The 23,362-nt window shown below is 43.0% G+C and overlaps 1 protein-coding gene across 1 annotated transcript in view; it reads left to right on the top strand.

The window, feature by feature from the left end:
• Positions 1 to 23,362, top strand: part of ttc6 (tetratricopeptide repeat domain 6) — a 213,144-nt gene that overhangs the window by 171,002 nt on the left and 18,780 nt on the right. The window contains exon 21 of the mRNA XM_041214176.1: positions 11,420 to 11,645. Coding sequence (XP_041070110.1) covers positions 11,420 to 11,645 — 226 coding nt within the window. The remainder of the gene's footprint in view (positions 1 to 11,419; positions 11,646 to 23,362) is intronic.

The raw sequence follows: 23,362 nt of genomic DNA, 5'->3' as shown, positions 1-23,362 counted from the left end.
CTCAGTTATTGCCACAACATCATTCCACATGGCAATCTGTGCCTGTAACTCCCCAATTTTATTTACTATACTCCATACATTCACATACATGCATAGTAACCCTGATTTAGATTTTATTATTTTCTCCCTTGCCTCGACTTTACCTGTTAACTTACCATTCTCTGTACTAGTGCTATCTGGCCCTCCCAGTTTTTTGTGCACCCTGGCATTCCTCTCTAATATTTTCTCTTGGTTCCCACACTCCTGCCCTGTTAGTTTAAAGCCCTCCCAACAGCATTAGCAAAATGCCCCGCAAGGAACTCAGTCCCTGCTCTGTTCAGGTGCAACCCATCTGGCTTGTACAGGTGCCATCTCCCCCAGAGCCAGTCCCAGTGTCCCAGGAATCTAAAGCACCCCCCTCCTGCACCACCTTTCCAATTACGCATTCATTTGCCTTATCCTCCTATTTCTGTACTCACTGGCATGTGAGTAAGGAGATTATTACATTCGAGGTCCTGCTTACTAATTTTCTACCTAGCTCCCTAAATTCTGATTGCAGGACTACATCCCCTTTCCTATCTAAGTTATTGGTGCCGATGTGGACCACAACCTCTGGCTGATCATCCTCCCCAGAAGAATGTTCTGCAGCCGTTCTGTGATATCCTTGACCCTGGCACCACGGAGGCAACATACCATCGTGGAGTCACATCTACAGCCACAAAAAATCTGTCTGTTCCCCTAAACAATGAATCCCCAATCACTATAGCTCTTCCTTTCTTCTTCTGCCCTTTCTGTACATCCGAGCCATTAGTGCCACAAACTTGTCTCTATTTGCACTCCTCTGAGGAACCAGCGGCCTCACCAGCTTCCAAAACAGAAAACCAATTTGTGAATGGGACCCCAGGTGACTCCTGCACTAGCTGCCTACTTTTCTTGGACTGCCTGGTGGTCATCCATTCCCTCTCTGTCTCCAGGCCATTAAGCTGCGGTATGACCACCTCTGCCAACGTGCTATCCAAGTAGCCCTCAGCCTTGTGGATGTGTCACAGTGACTCCAGTCACCACACGAGCTCTGAAATCCAGAGCTCAAGTTTCTGCAGCTGGCAGCACTTTCTGCACATGTGGTCGTCTAGGACACCTATAGCGTCCATGACTTTGCACATATTACAGGACACGCATTCTACTCGACTGAGCTGTGCTGCCATGTCTTAACTCTACTTCCCTTAAGTTAACTTTGTTCTACTTTGGATTATTTATATTACTTTATTTTATTGGTGCTGAACATTGTGCAATCATCAGCGAACATCCCCACTTCTGACCTTCTGATGGAAGAGAGGTCATTGATGAAGCAGCTGAAGATGGTTGGGCCTAGATACCCTGAAGAACTCCTGCAGTGATGTCCTGGAACTGAGATGATTGACCTCCAACAACCACAATCATCTTCTTTGTGTTACCTCCTTTGTGTTAGGTATGACACCAACCAGTGGAGGGTTTTACCCATGATTTCCATTGACTCCAGTTTTGCTAGGGCTCCTTGATGCCACATTCGGTCAAATGCTGCCTTGATGTCAAGGGCAGTCACTCTCACCTCACCTGAGGTCCAGCATGTAGATGAGAATTAGGAGGGGTGAGGGATAGATGGTAGATACCAGTGGTATACATATGAATAAAATAATTGTAGTAAAAAATCAGTACTGAGAATAAAAGTTAGGAAAAACTGATATTAGAGAAGAACTCTTGCAACCACCTTAATGTTAATGAAACTATTATACTATATGACTTTGTTTCAGTAATGCAAAAGGTGATGATAATGCAACCAGACAGTAGTCTTCTGAAGCACTCTTGCTAGGAGAGTGAGCAGGAGCAGATCTGATAAAGGAAAATAAGGCAAATGGGAAGATCCAGTAGGGGACATAGAGTTAATAGAACATTAGAGATATGGTGCAGGTTGGTGTGAGGAATGGCTTCTATGCAGAAAAATCAGAATTGATTTTAATTTAATGTAATTGGCACTAACAAGATACAAACAGGCGCAAAGTGGAATCAGTAAATTTCAAAAGTTAAAATCTATCTGTGGTGTGTGTTTGGGTATTTGCATGAGGCAAACGATAGGGAAGTACTTAGGCTGAAAAGTATGGTAGCAGAGGGATCACAGCCATAAACGTACAGGCAGAGGGAAGCACTATGTGAGTCAGAAAGTGGGCAGGAATGAATTATGGCTGTGAGACCTCGATTTTACGCTGGGATGGGCAAGGCCTCAGATGGGAAGCATGCCCTTGCCCCAATTAATGGCCACTTAAGGGGTCGTTTCCCACTCAGCTTCAATTTTTAGGCTAGTGGGACCACTGCACATCCATGGGGGAAGGTTGCAAATAAATAAACTTGGACCTCGAGTGAGAAGTGGGGGGGCAAGGGGGTGACTCCATCAGAAGCCCCCTACCCCCTTAAGGCCCGGTGACCTCCGAACTTTCCTCTCCTCTCTCCTGGCCTCTCCCTAAGACCCTGATAACCCCACCCCCTCACAACGCCCCAGGCCTTCCTTACCCTCCCTGCTCTGGGACCCCTGACACCTATCACTCCAGTTTCTGGAATTGATCTCAGGCCTCTTTGTGAAGTTCCTCCTCTGTCCATTGTAGCCTGTTGCTGCAGGAACTGGAGATCTTCTGGTCAATCAGATTGGCCGGCAGTTCTCCAAGGCGGGACATCCTCCTGAGTAAAGGGCAGAAGTCCCACCTATTACCAATCAATACTCATTGGAGTGTAAATTTGCAGCCAGAGTCAGCAGGGCTGTGGGTGGCAGGAGGCAAGCCCCCACCATTCTAAAAATTCAGGCCCTGGGCACCAACAGCATACTGAGATTGAATCTTTATATTGAAAAAATCTTGGGACATTGGAATGTTTTCAGTATTTTCTGTCAATGCTGACTTCAAAGCTACGATGTTTAAAAAGCCTTTTTGCTTGGTTGAAAAGCATTGAGAAGGAATGAGGTAATTTATATTACCACAGAAATGTTGTTGCATTGCTTGCACTTGATTTCATTTTGATTAAACTAACGTTCCAGTTCAGACAGTTTATTGTGTAGAACTCAAGTCAGTGCCTTTTTGAGGTGTACTATGTTGTGCACTGAAGGGAACGAATTATGAGCCTAACCTTTGACCCCTGACAAAAATAGGTTTGTCCTGGCCCTTGGGCTTGCTTGTAGCTAGGGAGCATTGGTTGGAATCACCCAAATTTCCAGTATAAGCTGTGCTTCTTATCTTGACAATGTTAAAGGGGAGCTTGACCTGTAACACACTTGACTGGGGAATCAGAAACATTGACAATGGAGCAGAAGTGCTCCAGCTCAACATGAAAAGAAAAAATTACAACAGGAACAGAAAAATTGTCTAATGCAAAATTTGCTTTACTAGTTTACCACTGAAACAGTGAAAGTGTACCCTGGTGCCCTTCTACTAACTCACCTGACATAGACATTTGCTCCTGAGGGCTCCACAAAGCAAATGAAGTAGGATGTTTCAAACAGTCGCTTGGTAGCACAGCAATTGAATATTGCTGAAAACAAACATGCCAAAGCTTTTCACCTCTCACTCATCAGGACAAATGCAAGAATACTAAATTTGAAATGTTCGCAACAATTTATACTACAGGAGAAAAGGGCACTTGTTGGTTGGCAAATCAACACTGATTGGCAAAGGTTTTGCCATGGAGAAAGCAAGGGGAACTATAGGCTCCCAAGCTCCTGGATAATTCAAAAAATAGATGCAGGGCTTGAACATATGCATATGAATGTATGTTTCTACTAGCAAGTGTAAATGAGCCTTGTTACAAGCTTGACTGATTATGTAAAATTGCTTACTAGTGTAGCTGTTAGCATATTTAGGATTACTCAGCAAATGCAACCCAATCATGGAATTACATCTAACAGTAGACATTTTATTTTAGGTTTTGCAAACACAAGCTGGTTGAATATGATCTGTACTCTGCCTATTATGAACAACTGAAGGAACATACTGTTTGATTCAATCAGCCAATTGTTGGGACTTACAGCCTATATACCTGGCATCACACCGGCACTGAAATTCATACACATCATTGTTTATTTGTGCATCAGGGAGAATGTCTTTCTGAACTAACATCAGCATCCTGTTAGTGGAAAATACTACTCACATAGCCACTACATAGTAGCAGCATAAAACTGCTTGCTTAACCTGTTTTTCAAAAATGCCCTATTTTATCAATGACCAGTTTTGTGCCAAAAATTGGCACAAATGGTTGAGTGAATTACTACTTCTAGTTCTTTGTGAGCTTTCCACATACACAGTGAAGGATTCTTTCACCTTCATGACGACTATAAGTGACCTACCTATAGATAGCAACATCTTGTCTATGAATTTCTTCGACATTCTGAACTTATTTATGAAGCTGCTGAAGGAAGCCATCGGCATTTGCACCATGTTGTTATACCATGGTAATTTAGAAGCACCAACATTTTCTGAATCTGTATTTGTTAAACTTATGAACTTAGGAATTCGCGCAGCCAAGTTAAGTTTTAATGATACTATTTATGCCCAAACAGATGGTGTAGCCTGGGACCCCTTTAGGTCCCGTGCTCACCAACATTTTTGTCAGTTTCCACGAAAAACATATTTTTAATGGGATGAGCCCTAACCTCCTACCTCGTACATATTTCCGATATGTAGATCATCTGTTCACGATCTTTGAATCTGCAGCTGCATGTAAGGATTACCTTACACATCTTACTACACTCCATCCTGCACTCAAATTCCCTTTTGAGATGGAGCAATAAAACACACTCCTTTTCCTTGACATGCTAGTTGAGAAATCCACTAATGGGTCCTCCACTACTGTCCAACACCAATGAATGTATACATTGGGATTTGTGTAGGTCATAAGATTGGCCTTATCAGCAATCTTGTAAATAGGGCACCAACCATTTGTTCACCTTTCAAGCTTGATACTGTGGGTCAATGGCTATCTTGATCAGATCACTGTTCACTGTGTAGCTCACAGACTTGCAAATGGGACAAAGACTTTCGGACCTGAAAATTACCCTGGAAAAAACAAAGAATCTCAAAAATTTGAACAACAAGTTAAGCAAGTAGTTTCATGCTGCTACTATGCAGTGGCTACCTGAATGGCATTTTCCACGAATAGGATGTCCAAAAAGACGTTCTGCCTACCACACAATTCAGCAGCATCATGCATGAATTTCAGTGCTGGTGTGATGCCAGGAACATAGTCTCAGCAATTGGCTTATTGAATTAAAACACCATAGCCAGGATTTTCCAGTTGTCAGGCGGGCTCGGCAGGAGTAGGCAGGGACAGACGCGGAGTCTCTCGCCGCCTGCAATGGGTTCCGCACCACGAGTTCACGACGATATCAGGACGCACGCCCGACGTTATCACGCATCATTTTATGTTCCAGTGTGTCGGGCGCATGCCCACATGCCGAATGTAAAATTATGTCCCATGTTTCTTCAGTTGTTCATAATAGATAAAATACAGATGGTACTCAACCAGTCTGCATTTGCAAAGCCCAAAACAAAACATCTACCATTAGATGTGATTCCGCGATTGGGCAGCACTTGCAACAATCCTGAGTGCATTAATAGCTACACCAACAACCAATTTATGATGATCAATCAAACTTGTTTATGCTTGTTAGAAGCGACATACATTTATACACAGGGACCTGTTCTCTGCAAAGAAAAATAATATGTTGAAGCCTTGTGTCCTTTTTGAATTGTTCGGGAGCTTGGGAACCGGTATTGCTCCCTGTTGCATCCCCCATGGCCAATTAGAGTTGACTTGTCAACCGATCAGCACTCTTTCCTCCTGTGGAATGTTTCATTTTTAGCTGATCTGCATCTAAAGCAAACTAGGCTCAATGTCAAAAACAGAATTACCTGGAAAAACTCAGCAGGTCTGGCAGCATCGGCGGAGAAGGAAAGAGTTGACGTTTCGAGTCCTCATGACCCTTCGACCGAACTGAGTGAATCCAAGAAAGGGGTGAAATATAAGCTGGTTTAAGGTGTGTGTGTGTGTGTTGGGGGGGTGGGGGGGAGGTGGTGGGGTGGTTTGGGTGGGGGGAGAGAAGTGGAGGGGGTTGGTGTGGTTGTAGGGACAAACAAGCAGTGATAGAAGCAGATCATCAAAAGATGTCACAGACAACAGAACAAAAGAACACATAGGTGTTAAAGTTGGTGACATTGTCTAAACGAATGTGCTAATTAAGAATGGATGGTAGGGCACTCAAGGTATAGCTCTAGTGGGGGTGGGGGAGCATAAAAGATTTAAAAATATTTAAAAATAATGGAGATAGGTGGGAAAAGAAAAATCTATATAATTTATTGGACAAAACAAAAGGAAGGGGGAAGAAACAGAAAGGGGGTGGGGATGGAGGAGGGAGCTCAAGATCTAAAGTTGTTGAATTCAATATTCAGTCCGGTAGGCTGTAAAGTGCCTAGTCGGAAGATGAGGTGTTGTTCCTCCAGTTTGCGTTGGGCTTCACTGGAACAATGCAGCAAGCCAAGGACAGACATGTGGGCAAGAGAGCAGGGTGGAGTGTTAAAATGGCAAGCGACAGGGAGGTTTGGGTCATTCTTGCAGGTGTTCTGCAAAGCGGTCGCCCAGTTTACGTTTGGTCTCTCCAATGTAGAGGAGACCACATTGGGAGCAACGAATGCAGTAGACTAAGTTGGGGGAAATGCAAGTGAAATGCTGCTTCACTTGAAAGGAGTGTTTGGGCCCTTGGACGGTGAGTAGAGAGGAAGTGAAGGGGCAGGTGTTACATCTTTTGCGTGGGCATGGGGTGGTGCCATAGGAGGGGGTTGAGGAGTAGGGGGTGATGGAGGAGTGGACCAGGGTGTCCCGGAGGGAACGATCCCTACGGAATGCCGATAGGGGGAGGTGAAGGGAAGATGTGTTTGGTGGTGGCATCATGCTGGAGTTGGTGGAAATGGCGGAGGATGATCCTTTGAATGCGGAGGCTGGTGGGGTGATAAGTGAGGACAAGAGGGACCCTATCATGTTTCTGGGAGGGAGGAGAAGGCGTGAGGGCGGATGTGCGGGAGATGGGCTGGACACGGTTGAGGGCCCTGCCAACGACTGTGGGTGGAAAACCTTGGTTAAGGAAGAAGGAGGACATGTCAGAGGAACTGTTTTTGAAGGTAGCATCATCGGAACAGATGCGACGGAGGCGAAGGAACTGAGAGAATGGGATGGAGTCCTTACAGGAAGCGGGGTGTGAGGAGCTGTAGCCGAGGTAGCTGTGGGAGTCGGTAGGTTTGTAATGGATATTGGTGGACAGTCTATCACCAGAGATTGAGACAGAGAGGTCAAGGAAGGGAAGGGAAGTGTCAGAGATGTACCATGTGAAAATGATGGAGAGGTGGAGATTGGAAGCAAAATTAATAATTTTTTCCAAGTCCCGACGAGAGCATGTAGCAGCACCGAAGTAATCATCGATGTACCGGAGAAAGAGTTGTGGAAGGGGGCCGGAGTAGGACTGGAACAAGGAATGTTCCACATTCCACAGTCGTGGAAACAATGGCTTGATGTTCAGTGGTGGGGTCATGGTCCAGGGAGAGGTAGGAGGAAGTGTCTGCGAGTTGACGCTCAGCCTTCACGAGGTAGAGGTCAGTGCACCAGACAACAACAGCACCACCCTTGCGCCGATGCTGCCAGACCTGCTGATTTTTTCCAGGTAATTCTGTTTTAGTTTTGGATTTCCAGCATCCGCAGTTTTTTTGTTTTTATCTCTGTGTTTAATTGACTGCCACTGCTCTTCAAGAAATGCCGACCTCCTTGAAGAAGTTCTGTTCGTCTCTGCGACAAGATTTCCGTATCTCTCTGTTGCCTTGCTCACCTTCATTGCTTTCCATTTCTCTCCTGGTGTTTGACAAGGTGTTTACTAAAACCCACTTTCACATCCATATCTCCTTTCTCAGTGACCGTCTCTGTCTCCGACTTACCCCACGTGGATTTCAACTGAAAATCCACCCCTCATGTTTCGAACCCACCCAGGATTACAGGTATCTCTGGGACATAAAACGTTTCTCGGACTGCTGTTCCCGTCACATTCTGAGATCCACACTCAGTGCCATGTGCCGCCATATGAACACACTCGACCTCTCCCTCCAGCAGCACCGCTGTACCCTTTTTCAAAGCTGCGCGTGCCCCTAGTTTCATTTTATTCTTCGTCTCATCCGATGCCTCAACAAGAAACTTTTTCTCTTTCTCTCAAGTGCTAAGGAACGCAAGCTCCAACAACTGATCGACACCAACACCCATCTAGGACCCTCCACCCCTGCCTGTCCCTCCGTCCCCACCCCATCTTCCAATCCCAGCCCCAGCCGTGTATTCACTATACCTCCTGACCTTCCCCTCTCCGATGCTGAATGTTCAGTGCTCAGCAAAGGACTTAGTTTCATACCCTTACTCACTAACCTCAATGAATTTCGGGCTCGGCATGATGCTGAACTCTTCTTCCACCGTCTTCGTCTCCGGGCTCACTTCTTTGGGCAGGAGTCCTCTACCTGTTCAACGGATCCTTTCACCCACCTCCAATATTCTCCCTCCACCTGGACCCCTCCCTCTGGATTCTTACCTTCTCTTGATCTTTTCATTGAGAACTGTCAGCGCGACATTAGTCGTCTCAATTTCTCTGCTCCTCTCACCCATTCTAATCTCTCTCTCTCTGAACTTACTGCACTCCATTCTCTCAGGTCCAACCCTGACATTGTCATCAAATCCGCTGACAAGGGTGGTGCTGTTTTGTCTGGCGCACTGACCTCTACCTTGCGGAGGCTGAGCGTCAACTCACAGACACTTCCTCCTACCTCTCCCTGGACCATGACCCCACCACTGAACATCAAGCCATTGTTTCCACGACTGTCACTGACCTCATCTCCTCTGGGGATCTTCCTCCCACAGCTTCCAACCTGATAGTCACCCAACCTCGGACGGCGCGCTTCTACCTCCTACCCAAAATCCACAAACAGAACTGTCCTGGTGGACCGATCGTCTCAGCTTGCTCCTGCCCCACAGAACTCATTTCTCGTTATCTTGACTCCCTTCTCTCTCCCCTTGTCCAGTCCCTTCCCACCTACATCCGTGATTCCTCTGACACCTTATGTCACATCAACAATTTCCAGTTCCCTGGCCCCAATCGCTTCCTCTTCACCATGGACGTCCAATCCCTCTACACCTCCATCCCCCACCAGGATGGTCTGAGGGCCCTTAGCTTCTTCCTCGAACAGAGGCCCGAACAATCCCCATCCACCACTACTGTCCTCCGTCTGGCTGAACTTGTTCTCACACTGAACAATTTCTCCTTCAACTCCTTTCACTTCCTCCAAATAAAAGGTGTGGCTATGGGTACCCGCATGGGCCCCAGCTATGCCTGTCTCTTTATGGGGTATGTGGAACATTCCTTGTTCCAGTCCTACTCCGGCCCCCTTCCACAACTCTTTCTCCGGTACATCGATGATTACTTCGGTGCTGCTTCAAGCTCTCGTCGGGACTTGGAAAAATTTATTAATTTTGCTTCCAATCTCCACCCCTCCATCATTTTCACGTGGTACATCTCTGACACTTCCCTTCCCTTCCTTGACCTCTCTGTCTCAATCTCTGGTGATAGACTGTCCACCAATATCCATTACAAACCTACCGACTCCCACAGCTACTTCAACTACAGCTCCTCACACCCCGCTTCCTGTAAGGACTCCATCCCATTCTCTCAGTTCCTTCGCCTCCGTCGCATCTGTTCCGATGATGCTACCTTCAAAAACAGTTCCTCTGACATGTCCTCCTTCTTCCTTAACCGAGGTTTTCCACCCACAGTCGTTGGCAGGGCCCTCAACCGTGTCCAGCCCATCTCCCGCACATCCGCCCTCACACCTTCTCCCCCCTCCCAGAAACATGATAGGGTCCCCCTTGTCCTCACTTATCACCCCACCAGCCTCCGCATTCAAAGGATCATCCTCCGCCATTTCCACCAACTCCAGCATGATGCCACCACCAAACACATCTTCCCTTCACCCCCCCATCGGCATTCCGTAGGGATCGTTCCCTCCGCGACACCCTGGTCCACTCCTCCATCAGCCCCTACTCCTCACCCCCCTCCTATGGCACCACCCCATACCCACGCAAAAGATGTAACACCTGCCCCTTCACTTCCTCTCTCCTCACTGTCCAAGGGCCCAAACACTCCTTTCAAGTGAGCAGCATTTTACTTGCATTTCCCCCAACTTAGTCTACTGCATTCGTTGTTCCCAATGTGGTCTCCTCTACATTGGAGAGACCAAACGTAAACCGGGCGACCGCTTTGCAGAATACCTGCAGTCTGTCCGCAAGAATGACCCAAACCTCCCTGTTGCTTGTCATTTTAACACTCCACCCTGCTCTCTTGCCCACATGTCTGTCCTTGGCTTGCTGCGTTGTTCCAGTGAAGCCCAATGCAAACTGGAGGAACAACACCTCATCTTCCGACTAGGCACTTTACAGCCTTCCGGACTGAATATTGAACTCAACAACTTTAGGTCTTGAACACCCTCCTCCATACCTACCCCCTTTCTGTTTCTTCCCCCTTCCTTTTGTTTTTTCCAATAAATTATATAGATTTTTCTTTTCCCACCTATTTCCATTATTTTTAAATATTTTTAAATCTTTTATGCTCCCCCCACCCCCACTAGAGCTATACCTTGAGTGCCCTACCATCCATTCTTAATTAGCACATTCTTTTAGATAATATTACCAACTTTAACACCTATGTGTTCTTTTGTTCTGTTGGCTGTGACATCTTTTGATGATCTGCTTCTATCACTGCTTGTTTGTCCCTACAACCACACCCCCCCCTCCACTTCTCTCCCCTCCAACAACGCCCCCCCCCCCCCACACACACACACACACACACACACACAGCTTAAACCAGCTTATATTTCACCCCTTTCTTGGATTCACTCAGTTCGGTCGAAGGGTCATGAGGACTTGAAACGTCAATTCCTTTCTTCTCCGCCGATGCTGCCAGACCTGCTGAGTTTTTCCAGGTAATTCTGTTTTTGTTTTGGATTTCCAGCATCCGCAGTTTTTTTGTTTTTATCTCTGGGCTCAATATCAAGTTAACATGTCAAATTAATAAAAGATTCTGGCATATTTGGATAGGCATGTAATCAGAAATAATTAGAAATTTCATTATCAAAGTTCAATGGTATTTAATTTAATGGCAGCTTTATTTTCTTACAACTATGAAGGGATGTGCAACTTACAGTTTTGTCCTTTGTCAAAACCAGTGTCTTATTGTTTAACTATCTGAAACATGATTAATGATGGCAAATGTGTAAAACATGTGCTAATTGGAAAGGTAATCCACCAATGAAATGTTATCATTTTTAATTGTCTCAATGCAATTATTTCCCAGGCTCATGACTACTACACCAAGGCAATTGATCTGCAACCAGGAGATGAGTCTGCTTTGTTGAATCGAGCCATTTGCCGTGTTCTGCTTCAGCATGCTAAAGAGGCATTGGAGGACTTTCAAGAAGCTATTAACCTTAGTCCTTATTCAGCTCATATATACTTCAACAGAGCAAACCTCTACGCCACTCTAAAGCAGTTCAAAGATGCTGAGAAAGATTATTCACAGGGTAAGATGAAACATACGTATTGATTACAAGCGTTTTGTTGAGTGACAGGTGCTGCAAGATGTATTGAAAAATTCCTAATAAACATACCCAAGTCTAAATTTAAGGAAAAGACCATGAGCCTTGTTTGAATTGGATATTATATCACATAAAGGTAATTTCTATCTACATGTTATAAATTAAACTTACATGTCTGTATGCATGCTTTAGATAAGAGTCTTAAATTAATAGTTTCCTTTATTTAAAAACATAATCCAGACTTCTCTTTTGTGGTCTGAGGACCAGTTATAAATTTAACACTACTTGGCAAAAATCAACTGGATAGTTTAAAATTAACATGGGGTGCACATTGCTCATGTACAACTGTAATTCTTTCGAGTACAAACACATTTCCATCTGTTCTTATTCAGATGAAGTTACACTGTTTCATAGTTTGCCATTGTGAGATTTGAACTGTTGATTTTGGGGTTGCAAACCCAGTACCATAACCACTTAGCTATTTAGGCCAAGCATACAGCTGTATATGCACTATAATAATACACAGCCTTTGCTACCATTTTCCTGACCCTTCAGATATCTCAGTGCAGTCAGACTATTTGCCAACATCAAGTGCTGGATGAGCATAGTTTCCTTTTGTTATTATCAGGAATATTGATGACACCATATTCAACCATATTCACAAGCTCTGTTCCCTTGCCACAAATCACATTCCCCTGCCTAGACTCAAACTCAAGCTGAACCAGGTTACTTGCAATTTTGCTGCTCTCTTTGCCACTGAGTTGAGTTTTAAATCTCTCAACCTATGCATCGCCAAGACTACTACCCTCCACCTCTGCAGCCTTGCCTGCCTCTGTCTATGCTTCAGCTCCTCCACCTTGTACATTCCTTTATTACTTATGCGCAACTACTTGAACACTCCTTTTGCAGGCCTCCATCCTCCAAAAACTCCAATATCCAAAATCCTGCTGCATGTATCCTATTCTGCACTAATCCTTTCCTCACTGATCAACACTGGATCCATTTCTGAACATATTCAAGTCAAAATTGTTATAAATCATCTATAAATTCTTCCACACTTTTGCACCACCATAACTCTGCAGTCTTCTCCAACCTTTTATCCCATTTCATTCCGCTGATCCTGGACTTCTGTGCATTGCTCTTTCCTTCAATACTATATTGACGGCTGAGCATTCAGCTGCCTGAGTCCTTCTCATTTTGAGCTTCTGTAAACCTCAACTCTCTCTCCACCTTTAAAAACATCATTAAACATATGTCTTAATCCTACCCTTCCATTATCCTTCTCATACTGTCCCTTCCTGGTTCAGTACCTATTTTCATTATATCTATTTGCGAAGTGCCTTGGGATGTAAGTGTAGATGCAGTGGACACATACATTTTGTCACTTATATTTACACTAGGTATTCCCCCACCCACAAATTGATTTTCAGGCCTATATGTTTCCATAGATTTAGAAATTTGTCACAAACGGTTCTGCTACTGTTGTATGATAAACATTTTTGTTTAAGAAATTGAAGTTTTTCAAACTAATTAACTGCAATAAAATGCCTAAGCCAATCATGGGAGACCTATATTCTTCCTGCAATTTTCAGAAGTCAATAAGTATCAAAGGTTAAACCACAAAAACAGCTGAGGAAACTGGACCACTAAAAACCACTGCAATGTGGGAAAAGTATCAAAAGAAAAATTTAATTAAAGTTAGTTTTCATTTAAATATCCCTCAATCCCTAGTCCTCACCACACCAAAGGCCTTGCTGAGACTGGGTTCATAAGGACCATCAGTAGCAGCAGAATTATATACCACTATAATCTGTAATCTTATGGTTTTAAATCCATCACTGCTCTAACACCATCAAATCAAGAGAGTTGTGCTTATTGGGGTCTATGGAGGGCTATACTCAGAAAGCATCAGGTACAACAGAAGCAAAATACTGCACTTGCTGAAAATAAAAAGAAAATGCTAGAAAGGCCCAGCAGATTTGGCAGCATTATGGTGAGAGAAACAATTATCATTTTCAAAAGAAATATGTTCAACTCAAAACGTTAACTCTGTTTCTCTCTTTGCAGATCTGAGTTTTTCCAGCACTTTCTATTTTTATTGGCATCAAGTATACTTTAGAATAAGGCATCAACCTAGTTACAGTTATAAGACTGTGTGCATTCCAAACACAGATGCAGCAGCATATAGAAGACATTGCTGAGTGATTTCACAATTGGCATATGACGGAATAGCTCTACAGAATAAGCACATGCAGTTGAGAATGGCAGTTAATAATCAGGCTACTGATTAATGGGAGAAGAAAGTTTCATGAATCTTCCACTATGGTGGAGCCCAGCATGTAATTGCAAGAGACAAGTATAATCCCTAAGTGCCAAGTGGACAGTGTTACTTGGCCTCATCTTGAGGTTCCTGTCATCATAAACTATTTGAAGACCTTTTCAAAGCTTATGTTGGAGGCCAAACATAGCAGCAGAACATTGATCTAGGAGTTTCTCAGAGCACTGCCATTGACTCAAATATCTTTAGCTTTTTCATCAATGCTATTACCTCTACCATAAGGTCAGAACAGGGCTGTTCACTGATGGTTTATTTCAAGGCATCAGCTCTGGTCATAACGTCTTTGATAATGACTCAGCCCTTGTTAGGATACAGCAGGACCTGTGTAGCATTCATCGGCTGAACAAGTGGCAGATAGTATTCATGCCAGCTAAGTGCCAAACAAGGATCATCTCCAACAAAAGAAAGACCAACCACACCATCAAAGCCATGGGGGGATCCATTGGCCAGAAGCTTAACTAGGCCAGCCATATCAACAAGACATCTACAAAAGGGAGAACAGACTGAGTACTCAGGAGTGGCTCACTCCTGACCTCTCAAAAGCATTTCCAGCACCAGTAAGACTCAGTTGAGAGGTGTGTTGGAATACAATTACTCATATAGAGAGTACGTCTTTAACAAAACTCACAAAGCTCAACAATATCCCTGAGCAAAGCAGTCCGCTTGATGAGTCCCTTTCTGTGCCAAACTCAGTATCTAACTCTTCCACCGTTGTTGCAACGCACCTGCAGTACATATGATCTATGGGATGATGTTCATCTCTACTTCAACTGCACTTCCTAGCTCGGCATCCTGTATCATCAAAGATGACGAGCAACAAGATCATGGGAACAGTATCTCCTGCAAGTTCCCCTCTATGTCAAGGATATTTGGCATTAATATTATAATTATATTATTATATTAATATTTATTTCTGAAAATATGATTTTTCAACTTCCAACTGACTGGAAATTTTGCTATTTGAAATGAGACAGGACAAACTACTGAGAAATGCAAGGCCATTTTCCAAGGTGAAGATGAAAACAAACAAGCATTTGGAGACCCATCGAAACTCATCGCTATCTAAGGAAGAGAATGAAAATGCAAAGTGCTGGATATTGAAACAATGGCTGCCATAGACAGACCCACCCAAAACCCCTTGGAAATACATAATGGGTGAAGTATAATAGGCCAGGCTACAACCACTGCAGAGAGATTGCAAGTGACACCAGCGGTGTCAAGAACGTTTTTAGCAGAGGAAACAGGCTGAAAAGCTGTTCCCTTGCCTTCTCTCTTTTGGAAAAAGTGTGTGTCATCTGGTTAGAGAAGTCAACTATCAGAAACCTATCAGCAAACCGAGATCTCATAATAATTGCAACATCTTCTACATCTGACCACATCCAAGAAACCAAATCAGCTGCAACATTTTGCAATCTATGCCTTAAGCACAAGCAAATGACACTTAACTGTATATTCTTTTATAATAAAAACAGAAAATGCTGGAAAAACTCAGTTGGTCGGGCAGCATCTGTGGAGGAAGAAACAATTAACGTTTCAAGTCCGTATGACTCTTCTTCAAAGCTGCCAGACCTGAGTATTTCCAGCATTTTCTGTTTTTATTTCAGATTTCCAGCATCTGCTGTATTGTGCTTTTATCGTACATTCTTTTAGTTTTTTTGTTGGACTCCAGCTTCCCTTATTTCTAGATATGAGCATATGAACTTAAGAATTAGGAGCAGGAGTAGGCCACACGGTCCTTCGAGCCTGCGCTACCATTCAATAAGATCATGGCTGATCTCAATGTAACCTAAGCCCCACATTCCTGCCAACCCCTGATAACCTTTCACCCTCTTGTTAATCAAGAATCTACCTAGCTCTGCCTTAAAAATATTCAAAAACTCTGCTTCGACCACCTTTTGAGGAAGAGAGTTCCAAAGGCACACAACCCTCTGAGAGAAAAAATGTCTCCTCATCTATGCCTTAAATGAGCAACCCCTTATTTTTAAAACAGTGACCCCTAGTTCTAGATTCTCCCACAAGAGAAAACATCCTCTCCACACCCCCCTGTCAAGACCCCTCAGGAGCTTAAAGGTTTCAATTAAGTTGCTTCTTACTCTTCTAAATTCCAGTGGACACAAGCCTAACCTGTCCAGCCTTTCCTCATAAGCCAACCTGCACATTCCTGATATTAGTCTAGTAAATTTTCTCTGAACTGCTTCTAACACATTTACATCTTTCTTTAAGTAAGGAGACCAGTACTGTACACAATACTCCAAATGCCCTGTACAACTGAAGCATAAACTCCCTATTTTTGTAATCAATTCTCCTCACAATAAATAATAACATTCTATTAGCTTTCCTAATTACCTGCTGTACCTGTGTTTCTTTTGTGTTTCATGCACTGGGACACCCAGATCCCTCTGAATCTCAGAGCTCTGCAATCTCTCATCATTTAGATAGATTGCTTTAAATTCTTTTATCCCTCTGGTTTAGTGGTTAATATATTTCTTTCTTTAACTCAAGAAAACCTTGTTTGATTGGCTCTTTATTGCTCATTACATAAATAGTTTAATACATTCTGATATGGAAAAGGCAAATCCTTGTGAAAAAGAAACTTAAACCTTTGTTGTGAGCAACCGAGAAGGTTGAGTGGAGGGAAGCTAGTTCACTCCTTCTCAACTGGTCATAATAAATGTACCAAATAGTTAGCCCAGCAACTAAACAGAGTTGGCTTTGGGCATGTACTTTGGTATTTTTGCCTATCATTTCTTAATTCTTTACACTTCCACCCTTGTGAAGGTCTGCAAATGGAGATGCCTTTGGAGGTGCTTTTCAAGCTACTAGAATTTTTAGACTTGCACCTGACCCTCCAAAACCAGCAACACCTGATTTATTTCCCTAAATCAGAAATATTTTGATTTCTGCCTCCAAATATCAGGCCATATGATCAGGGAGATGCTGCACAGAGACTGTTGCTGCAGCAGCATTATATCATAGTTCCAGTGAGGCCAGAGAATTAGCATATTATATACAATACTGCAGTTTAGTGCAACACACATGAATGTTTGTTTCAACTTGCAGAAGGAGGTAATTATGAGTATATCTTCTCTCCTACTTTCTTTTTGTTTGTTAATTTCCAGCTTCTTAACTAAATTTTTCATGGTGAAACCCTAGATGAAACCAGCACTGGCCTGACACTGTTTCGTGCATCACATGTCTGATCATGGGCCATCCGACCACCTATCATCATCTTCTTTTAAACCTTCAGGGCAATTTCTGGAACAAACAGATATTTCTGGCAAGGGACAAGCCACCGGCTACTCATCTATCTCTCTTGCTCAGCCACCTGCTTTCTGGCTGCCTTACCTTTCCCTTTTCAAATATTCATGCTGGTTCCCAGAAGGAAATTGTGCCCCATGTTCCATATGGTTCATTCTAGTATCTGCATGATTTATTGTCTATATACTTCCAATATGAAATTATCATTTAATGGAATTAGAACACTTTAGAACTATAAACCACTTTTTTCCAATCCTTTCTCCTGAGTTAAAATTCCATAGGTGCCGACAGATCTCTGGTCTTTTGTTATTCTTCATTTGTGAGCTTAAACACATATTATTGGTATGCAGTTGCACCTTAGGGGCATCACAACTGAATTTCACCTTGTCATCACCCGATCTCCATGTGCACAACACTGCCCGGAGACATCACAGTATAGCCATTAAGAGAAGGAACCACTGCTAACATTTTCTTCCTTCTCTATTATGGGAAGGTTAAGACTAATTGTAACTCTTTCGAGTACAAACCCGTTTCCATCTGTTTCAGATGAAGTTACATTGTTTCATAGTTTGCCATTGTGAGATTTGAACTCCTGATAATCTTTTAAATGAAAATCAAATCAACAAAATTGGGATAAATCAGGCACAGCCCCTAATTCAGGTCAGCTGTTAAAATACCTGTCCCATATGTCCAGGAAGCGTGTGTAACTCTTTTGAGTACAAACATGTTTCCATCTGTTCCTATTCAGATGAAGTTACATTGTTTCCCATTGTGAGATTTGAACTCTTGATTTTGGGGTTACAAACCCAGTACCATAACCACTTGGCTATTTAGGCCAAGCAAGACTAATTGTATTGCTACTTGTGTGGAGATCAATCACAAACAAGCAATTTAACATAGGATCTTATTGGTGTAGTTCATTACCATATCAGATGATTCAATTAACCCACGATATCATTGGATAAACTACAGAACATTTGTTAAGTCAGTATTCTCTGAGTAACTTCAGCATCAATTGTAATATTTTCCCACATTTATTTTTTGTAACATAGGAACATAGGAGGAAACAATGAATAATGTTCACAACAAATCCCATTTTTGGAAAATGTGGAAATTCTGATTGTTATCAAAGGGGAAAACAGGATATATATAATTAATCTTAGCTTGCTTAATCTAATTAGGCTAATTACTAAAGGAACTTTCTGCTAAATGAAAATATTGCACATGCTTGTTACAATGCTTAGAATAGTACAAGTAAAGCCACAATTGGCTGAACTTGAAGGAATGTATTTTGCAATATGCTGTACAAAAATTTTGTTTCTCCACAAAGCTAGGTTTATTAGATTAGATATATTTTACACAACTTAAATTTCTCTTTCAAGTGGAGGGATGCATGAGATTGCAAATGCTTTACTTGTATGCAAAACCCTCCTGTGCTCTTTAAGGAATTGATGCCGACAAATTTGCTCTCGATGCTTGAGGAAATTACTAAAACATAAAGAAATGTTTAATCTGTTCGTTTGACATCATCTGTATGTCAATACATTTGCAGCCATTATTGTCTATTCGTACATATCAAATTTGAGCAGACCTGACAACACTGCATGCACAATTGCTTCAACTGCTTGTTTTTCTTTATCACATGTGCCACACCAGATCCCTACATATTTATTTTGTTTAGTTTGAAAGGACAAGCCTGTCATAGTGCAAATACATTATACATATTCTGAACAGATTTATTGCATTTATCTGGCACATAGTTGACCTTTCTTCTCCCCTAAATCCACTGTTAGCTTGTTGACTTGCAAATGGTTTCTTCTCCTCAGGCACTGTTCTTCCTGCTTTCAAAACAGCTGTCATTTACCCTCTCATAAAAAAAAACATCTTCAACTCCTGTCTTTTCAAACCACTGCCCCATCTCTAACCTACCTTCCTTTGCAAAGTCCTTGAACATGTTCTTGCCTTAATGATTTTTTTATTTTTAAAGTACTTCTCTAGATGTGCCCAGAAATCTCCTGCATGGGTCAATCAAGTTAGTTGATTGCAATTTGACTTTAACAAATCTGTGCTGGCTTTTCTTAATTAATCCACACTTGTCCAAGTAACTGTTAATGTAGTCCCTGAATATCAGGCACATTCCTTTTTATGTCTTAGATAAATGGAGTTCGTTGGCCAACCGAGCTCTAACAGCATGCCTTCCTATGTTCTCATCAATTGCTGCTTGCAATTAATAATGAGGAGAGACTGATGTAAGAATAAACAGTGATGGTTTATTGAGACATAGGGCAGAGCACCAGATTGTACATGCTCACTTAGAAACCTCCAGAACTGGACTTACAGATCCCAGGGCTTGGCTTTAATAGCCAAGTGGTCATGGTACTGGGCTTGTAACCCCAAGATCAAGAGTTTAAATCTCACAATGGCAAGCTATGAAACAATGTAACTTCATCTGAATAGGAACAGATAGAAACATCTAAACTCAAAAGAGTTACAGATCCCAGTTGCCTGCTCTGTACAGTGAGTCATCAGTGCTGTCACATGATCAGTGCACTTTCATTCTCTTAAAGGGGCAGGGTACCTCATTTTACCACATCCTTTAAAAAGAATCTAATTTTCTTAATAACAGATCTAGTATTTTTCCTACTGTACAAGCACAATGCAATACAGCGATGTGTGAGGAGAAAGAGGAAAAGGGAAAAAAATTGTTTTTCTTTCCGAGGACTGTCAATAATTTCTCTTTTTCTTCCTGCATGTCCTTTTCTTGATAGCACTGACCCCTATCTCTGTCTTCATTTTTAATTTTGCTGTTGGCTAGTCTAGACTGAGGGTGAGCAGAACATGAATGAGCTCAGTAGGTGGTTTTTCTGACAGCTCTTCTGAGAATTCAGGGCCTTCAAGCTTTAAAACTTAAAGGCTTTTGCACAGCTGCTGCTTCAGCTCTTCCAAATCTTTCCTATTTTCATTAATAGTTTCCTGGAGAATCACATAGCATTGCCCCTTCTCAGCTAATTCGTTCATTATCTCAGCCAGAGACAGACTTATCTCTTTCTTTTCTTCTTCATATCTTTTTGTGGCACAAATTGGGAGCTGATTGAATTTTGTATCACACAAAAGTCCTTTAATAGAATTTGCATTTCCTGCCGAAGGATGCTGACTTCAGCTTGAACTCGGTCCCAGCTTCTATAGACTTCTCCTGTTGGGTGCTTGTGTACTCATATTTTCTTGCAGCAACTCTTCTGGTTTCAAATTGGGAACTTAGCGGGCCCTCAAGATTATCTCTCCCAGCCAGTTACTTCCGAGAAGACTCCGTCCCCTGCCTGACATTACACATAGGGGTAATTTTACAGGCTGTTCCTTATACTGCACCTTGACGTGACATACCTCTTTCACATTTATTTCTTCGCAGGTATATGTTCTCAGCTTTGTGTCTGAAACTACTAACTTCAAAGGATGGGTTCCTTTACTCAGATACTTAAATGTATGGTCTCCATTGACGGACATCGACACTCCCGTATCAACTTACATCTTAATGGGCTGTCCGTTGATCATTATGGCTACTTGGATTGGCTCAGTTCTACCCACTTTGAGGTTATATAACGAATGGATGTCTGATTCTATTTCTCCTGGCTCTTCCATGAGGCATATTTCACGATTTTTCCTTCTGCCTTTATAGTGTTGTTTTAGACTTTCTCTGCAGTGCCACCTTATGTGGCCATAGCAGTGGCAGAAAAAGCACTCAACTTGTTTGAGTTGTCATTCGCTCACTGGAGGCCTGGATGTATTTCTCTCATTTGTTTTGTGGGTTTTCACGGCAGTATCTTTGTTTCTCAATGGTCTGGAGCTAGAGAGTGTTTCCTGCCTTTCCGTGGAACCCGAAGTTTTTGTGCATTTTGTTGCTGGATTGTCCCGCTTGACCAGATGGATGACGCCATTTTGTGTATCTTTTATAACTTTGGAATTTCTAACAGCACTCTCCATTGCAGTAGCTAATTCTAATGCCTCATTGAAGTCTGGATTAGGTTCGGCTAGCTAACACCTTTGTATAGTGTCATCTCCAATCCCACCTATCAGCCAGTCTCTCAAAATATCACTAATGGACATTCCAAATTCGCAATGCTCAATTAATGCCATTAAAATGGCCAAATAGTCAGCTATTGTCTCCTCTGGAAACCTATCCCTTGAATTGAACCTGAAACGCTGCATAGTAACTGAGGGCTTTGATCTCAGATGGCTCTATACAATTTTTATTATCTCGTCAGAAGTCTTTGGGCTGAATTTAGCCTTTGGCTGGTGGACAGGCCCCATCACCTCGGCAGCAGGTGGGCAGCCAAACCCCGCCGCTGAAACAGGGCCCGCCGCCATTTTGAGTGGGCGGACCAATTAAGGCCCACCCAGTGGCCTGACTGACAGCAAGCACAATGAGCTTCCTGTTCCGGGGAGAGGGAATCCCCAACTGTCAAAATGCGCTGTTTTGCGCATGCGCACAAAAGAGCACATTGCTCTCTGAGGCAAAGTCCTGTCTCAGGGAGCTTAGTGAAAGGTAAGTAAAGTCAAAAAATAGAGACATTTTAAAATTATTAACATGTCCCCCTCATGTGACAATGTCACACGAGATGGGACATGTTGATAACAAACTCATAAAATTTATTAAGTTTTTACAAAACCGTAATGAAACTTCATCCTGCCAGTGGATGAAGTTTCATTAATAATCTACAGGCCGCTGGGGCTCCTGGCCTTCCCGCCAGCCTTAAGATTGGCCGGGCAGGGCATTTAACTATCTTAATGAGCCTGTCAGTGGCCTTAATTGGCCATTGACAGATGGGTGGGCGGACAGCTGATTTTGCTGTCCACCTGTCCCGATATCATCCCGTGTCATTTTCCCCTCGGCGAGTGGGCCCCGCTCCCAAATCGCCAAGGGGAAAATCCTGGCCTTTGAGTCTGGGGTGCTAGGTGACATAAGGCTGCAGATCAGCCCATATGTTTGCTTCTGTATGGGGATAAAAGAATCACCCTCTTCTTCTCCTCCAACGCAATGTCGTTAGCGGTAAAAAAGAACCTTAGGCGTTTGACATACTGAGACCAGTCATCTGAAATGGGGTCGAATGGATCGACACGACTGAACTGCGTCATCATGAATGACTGCAAGAGGACTGCACTTCTGATAGACGTTCCAGGTAATGACGAGTTTAGGTGTTTGTCTTACCGCAGATTTGTCCTCTCTCTGGGGGTCTCTTTTGATTTTCTGTCCACAGCCATTATACATGTATTTATCCTTTTAAATGCATTGCTGCTTTAAGAGCAGTCATCTATTTTTTAAAAATTCTGTCGCTGCAGCTGTTGGCTTTTCTCTGCTGGGTTTCACGCTCTTTTTGAGTTTTGGTGGGATCCCCACGATCGCGATTCTGCAGGGTTTTCTTTAAACTGCAGCACTGCTTTCTGCTCCGATTGTTGGCTGTAGCCTATTTTATGAGTAAGTACAGATGCTCTTTCTAATGCTTTGCTCACCCATCTTGCGGACTCACAATCAGGTGTTTTGCAATGTTTCTGATATTTGATCCTGAAATGAGCTTCTGTCCTGACTGAATTTTACGTCCCAAGGGCAGGCATGTGCCCGACCCAATCGGGCATAAAATCATGCACAATATTTTGCACTCCCGTGATATTTTGCTCAGTGGGTGCATGCAAAAGTTGGAAGTGTGCCAGCTGACAATTAAGAGCGTAATTAATTTTTCGTGGCCCACCCAACCTTATGGTTGGCAGATGGGTGAATCAGTTAGGCGGCCTTTACATTTTTCATCAAACCTCATCCAAGGGTGGGATGAAATTTCCGTTATGAAATAAAATAAAAATAAATACCTGTGGACAGCATTTTTATCAACCATATTTTCAGGTGAGTGATTGTGAAGCATGGATGTTTTTTGCAAATTTTTAAATCTTTTATTTTAGCATCTTCAGGTCTGCAGCTCCCTGAGGCAGTTGTCTGCCTTCAGGGAGCTTTCTGTTAGTGCTCATCCACGCCCGCGGGAACGTCATCACCCACCGTCTTCCCACCCCCACCCCGGCAGTGTTGAGCTCTTCAGCGTGTGTTTCGCACTGGCGGGCTGTT

This window comes from Carcharodon carcharias, chromosome 20 (assembly GCF_017639515.1).
Source record: "Carcharodon carcharias isolate sCarCar2 chromosome 20, sCarCar2.pri, whole genome shotgun sequence".
Lineage (NCBI taxonomy): Eukaryota > Metazoa > Chordata > Chondrichthyes > Lamniformes > Lamnidae > Carcharodon > Carcharodon carcharias.
The sequence above is the reverse complement of the archived record's forward strand: the minus strand, read 5'-3'. Positions and strand labels throughout refer to the sequence as shown.